Here is a 16,382-nt window from a genome sequence, read left to right as displayed (position 1 = left end):
CCTAGTCTAGTTCAGTTTTGAGCACAAATCTGTTCGGTTCATTTCTGATAGTGTACGACGAAAGGGAATCGCCCTGCGAAAATTCGAAAGGTTGGCATTTAATCATTACTGATTAATGCGACTAACAAATATTGCATATTAGTTTCAAAGATTTGGAACACTACAACAACTAGGATCCGTTTAGGTGTATTTTTACATTCCAATTTTTTTATTTATTTTAAAATTACCAACAATAGAGAAGCTTGAGTGGGATCGGGTTGTAATTATTGCGGCAGTGTTAATTTTCTGGATATATGACAAATTGAGTATCTACGGCGAAGCCATTAAAAACAGTTACTTTATTTTTAACGATTTTGGCAAGTCTGACATCAGCTCCCTTCGCTATACAAAACAAACAAAAGTAGGAGAAATTACATGTTGAAAGAATTCAGAGAATGTCTTGGTAGTGTTGTAATTTGTGAGATTTAAATTAATCAAACTAGTGAAAACAAAATGTCGAACACAAATTAATATAAAGACTCTGTTTTTATGCGGAAGACGCCATGACAACAAAGTGTGTGTGTGTGTGTATAATTTTTTGTGTGCGGTTGTGTCCACTGTTTTCGCCATCTCTTCTTCTTCACAAACAAGTAATTCCCATTCCTGTTGCTTGTTTATTCATGTGTTCTTACGACATGGCGAATTCGGAAGGCGCACTGGTGTCAGAGAACGTAAATTCATTCATTCACAATACGTTGAGCTGACGTCAGACTTGTCAAATTCGCAAAAAATGAAATAACTGTTTTTAAGGCGCCACCTAAGATACTAATCTTCCTTGGGCTCCGACGGTACAGCGAATCTGGAATGTGCTACCATGTATTATATCATCCTTGCATTCGTCATGCCGAAATGCCCAAAAACTGGCAAAAATTACAACTTTTTAAAGAAGAATGATTTCGTATCGCGCAAATTTTTATCGAAGGTGTTTTTTTTTTTGCATTAAATTAAAATCAGAAAATAAATGGAATTCTAACTGAGTCAATTCAAATATACTCTAAACTTTTCGGCAAAAGTTTGAAAGTAGAAAAAAGGCTAAGTTTAACCAAGTTGTTCTAAAAAACGAATCTGCGTCCCCATCTCGAAGTTATGGTCGCAACCATCATCTACGACTGCGACAATACTTTCACTGTGGCACCACGGTACGTTTTACACGTCACGTTAATCAAATGCATTGCCGCACCGGACTCAACAGTATAATTGTGAGAGACCTAGTATCTGTACTTACCGATACAAAACAGTAAATATTGAAACCTAATAAAATTTGTTTGCTATGCCAATAACAAGTATATAATTTAAATTCAAATAAATAATTTTTATCTTGATAATTAGTTGGATAAACATTTTTCATGGGCATTAATAAATAACAGTGTTCTTATTTTGATAAATTTGCTTAACATAAACCAAGAATGATAGAATACAAGATGATGTCCTCCGAATTCGCGGTGCCGTCAGACTCAATAAATAAAAAAGCAGAAGGTAGGAAATTACTTGCTTGTGAAGAGGAAGAGTAGGCAAAAGCCATATAAACTATATACACACATACTCTTGTCACGGCGCCATCCGCCAAAAATCTGCGTTTGGAGACTTTATATTTATTTGTACTTTCACAATTTAACACGCTGCACTTCACTTTCATTAGTGGTGTTTAGTTAAAATGTTCTGTGTTTTTTTTTTTTTGTTGTATTGTTTATTAACCTGACGTTAGACTTGTCAAAATTGCGAAAAACAAAGTTATTGTTTAGGGAAGACGCTACTTCAGTATTCAATTCGCCTTGACCGTAATTAGTAATTTTTTCACAGAGCCGGTAACACCATTGAAACTTTTGACTACTGACATTGGCGAGATGTTTACTGTTCGACAGAAGTAATTGGTCGAGGAATTAGTTAAAAGTTCTATCTTGATTGGGTATTATTTGGCAGAAATTACATCTTCTTTATTGATCTGAAGAAGGAAGAAATGTTCTGCACGGCGCTTTTGGAGTTTTTCTGCATTCCCTTTATTGTATTTATAACATTTCTAATTATATTGTCTGCGGTGAATAAATCCGTCGGTGTACGAAGAGCATACGTAAAACTTTTGCTAAAGATATTTGAGGTAAGTCATGAATCAGTTAGATATTTATTAGTAGTTATGATAAGGGTAGATCAAGGTACAACTTATTATTTTCGCTGATAGTTGAATATGGCACCAGAAATGAACTTTTAACTCAAGCTGATCTAGATAAATTTTATATTGATATTAAGAGCATATCATTGTAAGTGGTTGTGTTAGTGCAGTTATTATCACTTGAAATTTTTATTTATTCTAGTTCGGTCGTCTGAGCATTGAATCTGCTGCGAAAGAACGTCAGAAAAAAGATGGTGAGGAGTCTTGTAATGTCTCAATAGAAGCCAAGGCTAATGACATTAATATATCTTACGCAAAAAAAACTGGATCCAGTATACCAACTACAAATGGTAATACGTTAATTAGCAGAGATAGCATACTTCTTCCAACAACCAACGAGCCTTCGGCTACGGACTGTGATAACTCTTCAAAAGATGTAAGTATTGCGAAAGCAAATTTTACGCATGTACATATAAATATACATTGCCCAATTTGAGATAATATGATATTAAATCAGTCCCTGCAAGGACCTTAAGTAATGAAATTTAAATGGTTAAAAATTAAATCGGACTGGGTGCATACAGGTCTTATTGCAAGTCCTTTCACTTATCTTATTAACAAATAAATTTGAGCCAACTATCTTAAATGCATGGTTATGGTATAAAGAGTTTTCCTTCATTGCTGTTAATACAGTTATAATCAGCAGATAAAGGTTAGATAAATAACCAATGAACCTGCAATAACTATGTATTTCCGAAATGTTCAACAAATTCATTTTTGATTTACTTGATTGGAATTTGCTTATTAAGTGCTCTATTAAGTTTAGATCCGAATATGCATAGAATTAATAATTACCACAATGAAAGTTGTTAGTCTGTATCAAACAAAAAGTGGCTTTAACCTTAAAATAAGCTCTTTGTCCGAGCACATATCGTAACTTCATTTTTCTAAACTAATCAGATTTAAATGCTGGCATGAATCACATTAATTTAATTTAACGGACTTTCGGCAAATGTCAATGGGTACTTCTTGCAGGGACTACTTAAATGAAATAGATGTACATACGTAAGTATGTGTGAATGTAAAAGTAGGTACTCATCCTTTGGAACGGAATTGACGTCTAACTTTTTAGGAGGAAATTCGGTTTAATTTGGAAAAATGCCTAGACTACATTAAAGCAGGTGTTGAATCTATTATCGAGGATGAAGTGACATCACGTTTTGAAGCGGAGGAATTAAAAAGTTGGAATTTATTAACGCGTACAAATCGTCGCTATGAATTTATATCGTGGAAGATAACATTAATTTGGATGGCTGGCTTTGCTGTGCGTTACTTCATTTTGATGCCCCTACGAGTTTTTGTATGCTTTGTTGGCGTAAGTTTTTGCAGTTCTATTATTCGTTATTAAGCATATTGTAATGGAAATTAGAATAGCACTATTATTTACAAAGTTGAAAATTTATTCAACATTCTTTAAGTGCACATTTTTACGACTTTTTATCTCAAGAATGAAAGGCGATACCAAGCTATAAAACACGTTTGTAACGGATATTTCCTGCGACTTTCTTTATGTACGGTCTGATCTTGATCTCTCATTTATTTATCTGCGATTCTGGCAATGCGTGTATATATGGACATACATGCATATTGTCTGGGTGGTACATATAGTGGCTTTTTAATCATATGTTATTTTGGAAGTGGTAGCTCTTTCCCGTGGAAATCTGACAGAAAGTCAGTATCATATATCCACCGAACGAAACGACTCGCTGTACGCTTGAACAACGTTGGGAAATTTTGCAAACTTATTTCAAAAGTCAATGTTTTGTAGCCGAATAGTGCGGGCATTGAAAAGAAGTCAAAATCGTTTTCAACTCGGCGGCAATATTAAAAAGCAAGAGCTTCGCATCTGGGACCAATTGACCACCTCAAACGATTTACCTACTTTGTTATTTACTTATTTTATCACTATATGAACCACCTTTTACATATGTATGAATGCGTGTGAGCCGAAATTTTTTAGTACGATCGTACCGGAACACGAACGAAAAAATTAAATTTTGAACAGAAGCTATTTTGTAATAGTAACCCAATGTGCAAAAATACTTGTACAATTTACATCATGTTTAATATTCATATGGAGTATATAATTAATATAATTCTTTATAATTGTATAAAAATTCGGAGCTCAGCTATTACATATATATAATTTAATTAATGTATTAACTATTTGAACTCTAACGTAATAATATCCTATATCCATAGGTCTGTGTTGCAGTCATTGCTAATAGCTTAGCTGCGCTGATTCCCTTCGAATTTCTTCGACATCCCTGCGCAGATTTAGCTTTTAAAATTACTTTTCGCCTCATGACACGTTCTCTGTCGGCAGTTATTACTTTCCACAATACAGAATTCAAACCAAAAGGTTCTGGTTTTTGTGTGGCAAATCACACTTCTCCCTTGGACGTCGCTATTCTTTCAACTGACTGTACTTTCTCTTTGGTGAGAAAATCCGTTTTTCCCCCCTAGCTTTTATGTTTTAAGCAACCCCATTCACTCACAACTTCTTACATATTTGTTACTATATATTTATGCATTTTTGTCTGTACTTACATATATACATACATATGTATAAATTTTTCGTATGTTATGTAAAATGGTTTCGTTTATGGCTTGGGTATGTTTTAATGAATGTAAATCGCTTTTGTGTTCTGTGCAATTCATTAGGTAGTTTGGTTGACTGTTTGTACGGCTATAGTTGGATATATTAAAGATGGTGAATATAAAAGGCGAATGGTAGACCAAGTACTTGGTCATTGCTTTTCGGTGCTTTCCAGTGCAATTTCAGCCGTAATTTATTATCATAATATGGAAAATCGACCCACAAATGGGATTTGTGTCGCTAACCATACCAGCCCAATCGATGTATTAGTACTTATGTGTGATAAAACGTATTCATTGGTAAGTTTTAAATATTAATAGCTAATCACATAAATTGAGGGATCACAAAGAAAATACTTGTAAGGGATGGTATGATATGGTATGGGATGAGTTTTATTTAATTGACACGTTTTGATCAGCTGAGATGCTCAGATCAAAGTACCGTGACTCACAGCTTATTATATCGTGTGATCCTTTATTCAAAAGACGATGTGTGGTATTTTTTATTTTAGTAGCTTTTTCAGAAAAACTTAAATGTCTATTCAAAGATACTTATATTTGATTATGAGCACAACAATATTGCCGATATTGCGACTTGCGAATGGAACAGCTTTTAGTCGTTTCACGCTCATTGAATCTGGCCTTTTATAAACATTTTTAAAAAAGAAAGTACGTGTAATGAACTAAACTTTTAATTTTTAGTGTTTTCCCATAAATAAGCTCAAAATTTGTTTTATAGTGTTCCAAATCAATAAATTTTATATGCACTTATGTATAATGTCTTAAAACGACTTATGGATTGTCTTGAGTAATATCAGTTTAACTATTATAACGGAATCTCAGAACTTTGTGGTACATTTATTAATTTTTGATGTTCTACTTAACCATGATGTTCCATACTTAAGGACCTTACATCGTATACCTCAGTACATATGTATATATGTATGTGCATATTTAATCCTCGGAGCAAAATATTCATATGCATCTATATTTTCCATTACAACAGTTTAAAAATACAGGATTTGATAAAATCTTTGTGGTGAAAGCCATAGAAGATGTTAAACCAAATGGTATTGAAAAAAATAAAAAAAGTAGATAAGCAAATTGCATGAATATATGTATGTTCGTCTAATAATATCGCTGAATCCAATTTTTCTGCTTACGTATTATCATTAAAAACTCCATCTTCGTCACGAATACATTTGAACGTACGTATACATATGCAGACGTATGCAAATTGGTGTATAAAAACTCGCATCACGTATAAAAGTCGTTTATGTTGCCGATAAAAGTTGAACCTACCTTGGTTTTCAGTCAATGTATTTTAATTTTTCTCTTATACTTAAAGTAGAAAGCAATTTTTCACTCAGAGAATACAATCTGGGTAATCATGAAATCAAACAGCATTATCGGCAACATAACGCTTTTTGACTAGCGTATTGTATGTATGTATGTGTACATACCTATATATATGTATAAAAAGTCCAAAATATTTATGTTTTGATATATTTTTCAAGATTGGTCAACGGCATGGTGGATTTTTGGGTTTGCTGCAGCGAGCATTAGCTCGTGCCTCGCCTCACATTTGGTTTGAAAGGGGAGAAGCAAAGGATCGACATGCAGTAGCTGAACGTCTTAGACAACACGTATCAAATCCAAATAACCCTCCAATATTGATATTTCCTGAGGGTACCTGCATAAACAACACGTCCGTTATGCAATTTAAAAAGGGCAGCTTCGAAGTTGGAGGAGTCATTTACCCAGTAGCTATTAAGTACGTACGTATTCTCAACCACAAATTAGTTTTAAGCTTATGGAACGACCCGCGCCGGATCTATTCTCATGGCAGCGGGGCTCCTTGCTACCTTTTTAAACTCTAACCCCCGAATACCATTATCGGAGTCAAACTACCACCTATCGCAGACGAAGAGCTTCAGATGTCTCGTGAGACCCGCGTCATCTTGGCGCAATTGCGTTCAGGATATTGTTGTAGGTTAAACCCTACGTATCTAGAATCGACTCCGACATACTGAACATATGTCCGGAATATGAAGGTACCCCACACGACGCTAACGACCTATTCACGTGTCCCTTAAAGTTTCTCATCCAACACCCCTCGCACTTTGGGCCTATCCCGCTCAATCAGCATGTTTCCCGGACCCACCGTTAGATGAGATTGACGACGACGACTCGTGACTTCACGGTGCCCGGCAGGGGTTGATAAACTACTATAACAATAACAATACGCCGCGACCGAGCTATTGTTGGCTGATAACTAGCAACCGATGAAGATTTGATACGTGCAGACGTATGTTAACATTGTATTATTTTATGAGGTGGATTATATTAAAGGAAGTTCGTAAAACCGATTATCTCTATGGTTGTGATTAATATTTAAAAGCACCAAAAAATATAAATATTAGAAAGATATTTCATCGACATATAGTATGTGCTCCAAATTGAGCTAAAATAGTAATAACTATCAGACCTGTTCAGTATTTTTGATTCCGAACACCGACCAATGTCCATTTCGGGAATATTTTTTCGAGAAAGGCTGCGCATATATGATTGCCAACAATGGCTGTATATTATACGTATGTATGTATGTATAAGTCTGTAATGTAATTGAGATTGATGAACATTGTATCCTGTGATCTTGTTATAACAGCTAAAGCATTCTCAATACATTTTTGGGGAATGCTGCTGAGTTGACAGTCATAGGCCAGATATAAATCCTGGTCGTGGCGGAAGGAAAGAACTGACTGTAATAGGGACTTGTATTTTTATGGCCATGTAGCGTGTTTATATAATATTAGGCAATATTTTTATGTAAGGGGAGATTTTCTAAGCGATTCAAAATCGCTTGTGTAATTGTGTTTAAATTTTATAGAAAGCGAATAAATCACGTGCCCGAAAGTGGGCAGACGATTTATTAGTCGGCTTTGTCGGATTCATAAATTTGGCAAGTAGGTGCACAGTAACACAGTAAAATTATCCATCACTCAAAAATTGAAAGAGCAAAATGACAGTTCGATGCAAGACATACCTTCATTTTGAGCTGAATAAGTTTTAGCCAGCAAAAATTCTCCATAACGAAAATATATTATCTGTAAGAACATGATTCAATCTTGTCTTTTGTGCTCGTTTTGCCCTGCGCGGGTTTAAAATTTGCAGTTTACAGGGTTTGATTGAAAAGTAATGAGCCTTATTTTTTTTAAGCAGTTCTATTAAACCTTTTTGCTTATACAACTAATATTCTTCAAAATAGGACCCTTGAGCATCAATACACCGCTGGTAGCGGTCCTTCCACTGCAGGAAACTTTTTTTAAACTCATCCGCCGGAATCGCGTTCAATTCGGCTGTCACAGTTTTTTGATTCGCCTCGATGGAGTCGAAATGCCTCCCCTTCAGCTTTCTTTTCAGGCGCGGGAATAAAAAGAAGTCCGGAGGGGACAGGTCTGGGCTGTAGGGAGGGTGGGGAAGCACCGGAACCCCCATCTTGGCCAATGCAGAGGAAGGCGGTGTGCGCCGGCGCATTGTCGTGATGAACGGTCCAATGGTTGACGAGGTCGGGCCGAACCCGGGCGACGCGGTTTTTTCACCGAAGGAGCACTTCTTTGTAAAATGCCGCGTTTACATTGCTTCCTGAAGGTACAAACTGTTTAGCTTTACGCAAAATTTGATCCAGTAACGTTGCTCCAACGATCGCTGCATTTTCGCCACTGCAAAATCCTAACACACTTTTAAAACAGTTTTAACGCGCGGAGCGATATTGACTGCACCGCTGTTGCCAGCGAACTGGGACCGGTTTCTAGTAAAAGAGGAAGGTCCAACGATAATTTTCCCTCACCAGCGGATTCGGTTGATCGCTTGGCGGACGCTCCGCGCGGGAAGGCTCATTACTTTTCAATCAAACCATGTAGTCAAAAACGATTTAATGAAAAATGTAACAACGAACGGCGTTAGTACATAAAGTATATTTATGATAATTTTTTTGGACAACAGAGACAATTTTTAAACAAACTCAGCTATGTCCATTTAAAAATTTAAAATAATTTGATAACATACTAAGACTGTTTTCCACTCTAAGATTAGTGTGATGTAAATAAGTACAATAAGTTTTCAAGTGCATTCAACTTTTATTGCTTGTGTAAATGCTCTTGGTAAGCAACATCACAGGCGATGTTGAACCGTGTAGAAAATCGCATAATGTAAATGCAGCTTTAGAATAAATTTAATTTGCTCACGGGCCACCGTAATCTAGTTGGTATACGCGACTACCGTTCATTCAATCTATGGATACATTTTATATTTTTCCCGATAGCGGTTGACTCTCGACAGGCGATGGCACAAATTGGAGAAGCTCTGCCAAACACAAATCAAAAAATATAGGCTTCAATTTCGACTTGTTGTTGTTGTAGCAGCATAAGCATTCCCATACTTACATACGGGGAATGCTGCTGAAGTGACAGTCCTTGGCCGGATATAAATCCGTGTCGTTTCGGTAACGTAGAACCGAGTGTCGTGGAGACGTTCAATTATGACTATATGTTTACAGTGAACAGAAAAAAACCTGTACACTAAAGGATTAGTATTTAAACTTTAAAGTTGCAATTTTATTAGTATGATCCGTTATTGCGTTATAATGCACTATTCTTTGCGTGTTGTGGTTGTACGAGTATTTTCCATAGTGTCATTTTTTAAATAATATTACCAAGTACAAGAAAAATGCTGAAGTAGGAAGACCAGGTGGTAGCGGAAAGTGAAAAAAACTTCTACACCCCGAGCAGAAAGCACAAAGCTACCACAGTAGTTATCGTAGAAAGTCGAGAGAAGCTGCCATTAGAGAAGTCCGTCCACAAATTTTGAATTTGTCTACATTCGCTGCGCTATAAACCACATTTATTAAAACAAAATATTGTTAAACGTTTACGCTAGGGAATGTCTCCACCGCGACAATGACTTTTCGGATACTCTAATTTTTGCAGATGAGTTCAAGTTTAATTTATTTAGGTCTGATGAGTGCTTGTTTTTATCGTGCAAGGAGGGTCAAACGCTGAACAACAAATAACTGAATAAGACGATAAACCGCGGAGGAGACAGCGTTATGGAGTGGGTGCAATTGGCATAAAAGACGCGAGTAATCGCCCCTGCGAGGGGACTGCCCTAGTAGCTTCGGACCTGAAGAAGGCTTTCGACACAGTCAGCCATTCCACGCTACTAGATGATATTTATCAGTCTGAAGAGGTGGTCCGCACATTCCCATGGCAGCCGGTTCTACGTTACCGGAATGACTCGGGTTTTTCCCGACCAAGGGCTGGTGCCCCAGTATACTAGCCCTGTCTAGTGTACCGTATTTTACCCCCAATCTTTCGTCACAGGAGCAAATCATTGCAGCTAGGTTGCTCCAAATACTTCTCTTCCGGGCTGGCGTCAAACCCAACTCCGGACCAGAAGTATTCTACTGCTGCATTTGGCATAAACGGCTCCACCCGAACTCCACCTCGGTTAGGTGTAATCAGTGCAACGTGTGGTGCCATCTTAAGACCTGCTCAGGCCTTAAGACACACAGGGAGTGGTCCACAAGGTATGTGGCCACGTGTTGCTCCCGCTCACAGGCGGCCCACGCCTCTACGGCTACACTGCCCTCAGTGCCGGCACATCACACTGCCGCCACAAATAACACCTCAACGGTAAGGAGCCCCCAAGAGCAACACAACTCCCTCACTAACCCACAACCCTTCTGCTCCTACCCCAGTGCGGGGACAAACCAGCAGCTCTTGGTCCCCCGCACAGTCTGCTCCGTGTGTCAGACCGTAGTTCCTCGGAACTTGACAACTGTCCAATGCAATTCCTGCAGTGGCTGGTGCCATTTTCGGAGGTGCTCCAGCCTGCACACCATCCATGAGTGGACACGCGACTACGTTGCCCCCTGCTGCAGAGCTCTGCACCCGCAACCGCCCCCAGTGGCGCGGCCATCAGTCAACATCAGGCTACTACCCATTTGGCGGAACGCACAGCAGGACCAATGCAGACAACATCACACATCCCTCACCCCCCGAATTACGACGACACTCCCGCGAAGCTTCAAGCTTTCGCAACTAAACTGCAACGGACTCACGAGCAAGATTGACGAGATAGTTGACTTCATGAGTCGGTTCGGAATCAAGATAGCTGCGGTCCAGGAGACAAAACTGCACGCTAGCTCCCCCCTGATTACCAGGGAAGCCTACGATGTGCACCGAAAGGAGCGCGAGCGAGACAACGGTGGTGGCCTAGCGTTCATAGTACACCATTCAGTGCAGTATCGTCTTATTGATGAAGGCATCGACCGCAGGGACAGCACCTTAGAATGTCAAGGTATAGCTGTCCAGTCAGGCGATGCCGGGCTCGAAATATATAATATTTACATACCCCCTGTCACCTGCTGCCCGGCGGGATATCTCCCTGATATTGGTGCGCTCATCAGGGGAGAAACCCGATTGGTAGTAGGTGACTTTAACGCACATCACGATCTTTGGCATTCAAGTCTGCCAAATGATCGTAGGGGACAGCTATTGGCAGAGCAGATAGACGATTCGACGTTCAGCACTGTAAACGACACATATGAAACCATCAAAAGCCATTGGCCCCGACGGACTAAACATGCTGATGTTGAAAAAGCTGGGTCCATTGGGAGTAGAATACCTCATTAAGATCTTCAACCTGTCCATGGCCACTCTCATCATTGCTGATAAGTGGAAATTAGGGAGAGTGGTCCCACTACTGAAGCTTGGGAAACCCGCCAACCAAGGGGTGTCTTATCGTCCGATAACTCTCCTTTCCCCAGTAGTGAAGACGCTTGAAGCCCTTCTACTCCCACTCCTCACAGAACACCTGACTCCAGCCCCACACCAGCATAGTTTCCGTAGAGTGCACAGCACCACCACGGGACTCACCGTCATAAACACCCAGGTAAACCGCGGACTAAACCAAAACCGCCCCTGCGAGAGGACTGTCCTAGAAGCGTTGGACCTGCAAAAGGCTTTCAATACAGTCAGCCACGTCACGCTACTAGATGACATTTTACAGTCGACACTCCCGCCAGGGCTGAAGAGGTGGACCGCGAACTACCTGAGTGGTCGTCACTCGTCGGTGATATTTCGAGACCAAACTTCTAAACAGAGAAAAAATAAAGCAAGGAGTACCGCAGGGTGGTGTCCTTTCACCCTTGCTTTTTAATTTCTATATTTCGAAACTCCCCCAGCCACCAGAGGGAGTTTCACTGGTCTCATACGTCGACGACTGCACGATAATGGCGTCGGGCAATGACATTGATGGCTCGCCTTTCTCGCTTCTTCACTGCGAGAAACCTAAAACTTTCTCCCACTAAATCCGCGGCGACCCTTTTTACCACCTGGACAAGCTGCAACTTCAGGTGCACGTCGATGATACCCCAATACCGACGGTTGATAACCCCAGAATTTTGGGAGTCACCTTTGACAGCTTGCTCTCCTTCTCAGCGCACACAACCGCTATTGCAACGAGAGTACAGAATCGCAACAAGGTCCTCAAGTCGCTCGCCGGCAGCACTTGGGGCAAAGACAAAGAAATGTTGCTGTCGACTTTTAAAGCAATAGGCCGACCGGTTCTCAACTATGTCGCGCCTGTCTGGTCGCCTGGAACCAGTGATACGCAGTGGACGAAGCTCCAGACCTGCCAGAATACTGCCATTAGGACCGCGACAGGATGTCTTCTTATGTCCCCAATCCAACACTTGCATAACGAGGCTCACATGCTCCCTGTTAAGGAGCACAACAAAATGCTCGGCAAGCAGTTTCTGCTAGGGTGTCACCGTAGGCCCATGCAGACACCTGCTAGAGCCTGAGCCACCTCCCAGGCACATCAGGAGACACTTCCTCAACTACGTGGACGAGATCCAGGACAAAACAGACAGACCACTCCAGGATCAGACAGTGTACAGACAGGCCATTAACGACATTCATTGGGAGACCCTTACCACCTTCTTAAGCTCCCGACCCCCGAATGCCGTTATCGGAGTCCAACCACCACCTATTGCAGACGAAGAGCTCCAGCTTCCCCGAGAGTCCCGCGTAATCTCGGCACAATTACGTTCTGGATACTATAGCGGTTTAACTCCTACCTATCCAGAATCGACCTCAACATACTAAACATATGTCCAGCATGTGAAGGCACCCCGCACGACACTAAACACCTTTTCACATGCCCCATCAAACCCACTCATCTAACACCTCTGGACCCAATCCGTCGAAATAGCCAGTTTCCTGGGCCTACCCTTAGATGAGCTAGACGAAGACGACCGGTAATTACACTACACTGAAAGGGCGAAGATACTGCTACAACAACAACAACAGGTGGTCCGCAAACTACCTGAGCGGTCGGCACTCGTCCGTGATTTTTCGAGATCAAACATCAAAGCAGAGGAAGATTAAGCAAGGTGTACCGCAGGGTGGTGTCCTTTCTCCCTTGCTGTTCAACTTCTACATCTCGAAGCTCCCCCAACCACCAACGGGAGTTTCCCTGATCTCATACGCTGACGACTGCACGATAATGGCGTCGGGCAATGACATTGACGGCCTGTTTTCCAAAGTGAACAACTACCTCACCGACCTTTCTCGCTTTTTCACTGCGAGGAATCTCCAACTTTCCCCCACCAAGTCCACGGCGACCCTCTTTACCACCTGGACAAAGGGGGTCAAGCTGTCCCTTAAGGTAAAAGTCGACGACACACCAATTCCGACTGTAAACAACCCCAAAATTTTGGGTGTAACCTTTAACAGTTTGCTCTCCTTCTCTGCGCACACAACCGCAATTGCCACTAAAGTCCAAAATCGCAACAAGGTCCTCAAATCGCTTGCCGGCAGCTCTTGGGGCAAAGACAAAGAACTGTTGCTTTCGACATTTAAGGCAATTGGTCGGCGAGTTCTGAACTATGCTGCGCCTGTCTGGTCGCCTGGAACTAGTGACACGCAGTGGATAAAGCTACAGACATGTCAAAATACCGCCAATCGGACAGCGACCGGTTGCCTCCTGATGTCCCCCATTCAACACTTACATAACGAGGAACAAATGCTCCCAGTAGTGGAGCATAACAAACTGCTCAGCAAGCAGTTCCTGCTTGGATGTTACCGCAGGTCTCACCCCTGCAGACACCTACTTGAGCCTGAGCCGCCTCCCAGGCACTTCAGGAGACACCTTTTAGACTACGCTGACGAAATCCAGGACAAAACTGACCGCAACCTACTGGACCGGACAGTATTTAGACGGTCAATAAACGACATCCACCGGGAGACCGTCACCACCTTCATGAACTCCCGTCCTGTGAATGCCGTAATCGGAGTCCAACCACCACCTATTGCAGACGAAGAGCTCCAGTTTCCCCGTGAGACTCGTGTGACACTGGCACAACTACGTTCTGGATACTGTAGCAAGTTAAATTCCTACATATCCAGAATTGACCCCGACATTCCAAACACATGTCCTGCATGTGAAGGTACCCCGCACGACACTAACCACCTCTTCACATGCCCCCTAAAATCTACTCATCTAACACCTCGCCCTCTGGACCCAACCTGTCGAAACAGCATGTTTCCTGGGCCTACCCCTAGATGAGCTAGACAAAGACGACCGATGATATGCCCTACACTGACAGGGCTACCATTACTGTTAAAACAACAACAACGCGGGTAATCTTGGCAAGGCAATGGCAAGTCTCCGAGTGTATTTCTGCCATGAAAACTCAAAAAATATGTACCTTTCAGAATCGGCTTAAACAGTAGGGAAAAGAGAGTAAGCGCCAATTATATATATATATATATATATACATATATATATAATCTTGCCTTCACAAAAAATTATTTGGCTTCATTTGCTGCAAAATTGGATACTAGTGGTGATCACTGCGCAGGATAACGACTCAAAATATTCCGCCATAATAATTAAAGAATGGTTATTATATAATGTTTAAAAAGTACTGCCGTATTCTCCTAGTAGCGACCTTAACTCTATTGAGCACCTGTGGACGAAGAAATAAACATAAACATAAAAACATGAAGAAATTAAAGTTTGACAAACAGGGGAAGTAAATATGGACAGCAAAGTGATCGATATATAAAATTTAACATACAATTCTCAACATACGTTCGTGTATAATCTTCGTAAACAGTTTAGGATTAATATTTAACTTGATTTAATGAAAAATTTATTAGTACACTTAGTGAAAGAAAAAGTTCGATATTCACGGGAAAGTGGTATACAGTTTGAGGTAAATATACTGTTACAACCAGGCATATCTTTTTAAATTTAACCTCTTGCACTATTTCGACACGTCCAACGAAATTTGGTCTCAAAATTTAAAAGACGTGTCACGCCTGTCTTCAGAGCTTTCTATGCTCCTTACTTAATAAAGAACTGTAAAAAGTATCCAATCTTATATTAAACATAATATCATATATAAATACATATAAAATATGTATTATATATTAAATAATAAATAGTAGAATTATGTGCATTTCGTACACGCGATCTGAGCAAAGCTTTAACAGAAATTATTCCAAGTAAAAGCTCATTTGGAATTTTTTTGCACGGGATAGTCACACCCTTTTGGAAATTAGTTTATAGCGCAAGAGGTTAACCAATTGAAAAATTTATACAAGAAACAACAGTAAAAGCAGAAGTAGACGTTGTGAGAAACTGGTTAACCTATTCATTCACAAAAATGTTTTGAGTAATAAAACGATTTTTTTATAATAAATTGTTTCTACTTATTGATATAAAATAAAATTGCCTTTTGGTTGCAAATTTAAAGTTTAAATGGGTTTAGAGATAATGCATGTCAAAGACAAAACCTATGTATTATGTTTATTTATCCACAAAGAGAAAATACCCTAATTTATTTAATCGTTACTTTCAGATATGATCCTCGGTTTGGAGATGCTTTCTGGAATAGCTCAAAATATTCAATGATGCAGTATTTGTATATGATGATGACTTCTTGGGCTATTGTGTGTGATGTTTGGTACTTGCCACCTATGTATCGACAAGAAGGGGAGTCAGCCATAGATTTTGCCAATCGTGTCAAAAGTGTTATTGCAAAGCAGGGTGGCCTCGTAGATTTAGTTTGGGACGGACAACTAAAACGAATGAAACCAAAGAAAGAATGGAAAGAAATGCAACAAGTGGAATTTACTAAACGTTTGAAAGGCGACTAACCACTTCTTACACACTATTTCTAAGTCCCCATTTAATTTTGTATTAATGTGTATTAAAACAAAAATACATGCGCTGGTATTAGATATAATAAGTTTTTACTTTTGTTTTATTTATTGTAGTACATGAAACTATGTATCAAAAATTAAATGGTGTCGGAATAGTGATAATGTAAATATGTATAAAAGATGAAAATAGGTTTTTTCCTGAGAAAATATTTCATAATAGCATGATGGTATTTTTCGATAGTGAAAAGTTACAATATATTGAAAGTAATAAAAAACATAATAAAAGTGTTTAAATTATTCATGAAGTTAAATCTTTTTAATATCCCCAACGTAGCAGTTTT

The 16,382-nt window shown here is 39.8% G+C and overlaps 1 protein-coding gene across 3 annotated transcripts; it reads left to right on the top strand.

Annotated features, from left to right (window-relative positions):
- The first annotated feature begins 1,868 nt into the window (after positions 1–1,868).
- Positions 1,869–16,127, top strand: LOC129245138 (glycerol-3-phosphate acyltransferase 3). Of its 3 annotated transcripts, XM_054883151.1 has the most exons (7): positions 1,869–2,134; positions 2,349–2,582; positions 3,279–3,521; positions 4,409–4,645; positions 4,871–5,104; positions 6,322–6,578; positions 15,738–16,127. In XM_054883151.1, the coding sequence occupies exons 1-7, from the start codon at positions 1,997–1,999 to the stop codon at positions 16,033–16,035; spliced, it is 1,641 nt and encodes a 546-aa protein (XP_054739126.1). In that variant the 5' UTR covers positions 1,869–1,996; the 3' UTR covers positions 16,036–16,127. The 3 variants fall into 3 exon arrangements, with proteins under 3 accessions (XP_054739126.1, XP_054739127.1, XP_054739128.1); XM_054883152.1 differs by lacking the exon at positions 4,871–5,104 and having other exon boundaries at positions 1,870–2,134; XM_054883153.1 differs by lacking the exon at positions 4,409–4,645 and having other exon boundaries at positions 1,872–2,134.
- The last annotated feature ends 255 nt before the right edge of the window (positions 16,128–16,382 follow it).

This window comes from Anastrepha obliqua, chromosome 4 (assembly GCF_027943255.1).
Source record: "Anastrepha obliqua isolate idAnaObli1 chromosome 4, idAnaObli1_1.0, whole genome shotgun sequence".
Lineage (NCBI taxonomy): Eukaryota > Metazoa > Arthropoda > Insecta > Diptera > Tephritidae > Anastrepha > Anastrepha obliqua.
The sequence above is the reverse complement of the archived record's forward strand: the minus strand, read 5'-3'. Positions and strand labels throughout refer to the sequence as shown.

Excerpts from the sequence above, each read along its gene's own strand:
- LOC129245138 (XM_054883151.1), top strand. The coding sequence starts at position 1,997 with ATGTTCTGCACGGCGCTTTTGGAGTTTTTCTGCATTCCCTTTATTGTA. Across the intron at positions 5,105-6,321 it reads GTGATAAAACGTATTCATTG|ATTGGTCAACGGCATGGTGG; the intron begins GTAAGTTTTAAA and ends ATATTTTTCAAG. Across the intron at positions 6,579-15,737 it reads ATTTACCCAGTAGCTATTAA|ATATGATCCTCGGTTTGGAG; the intron begins GTACGTACGTAT and ends CGTTACTTTCAG.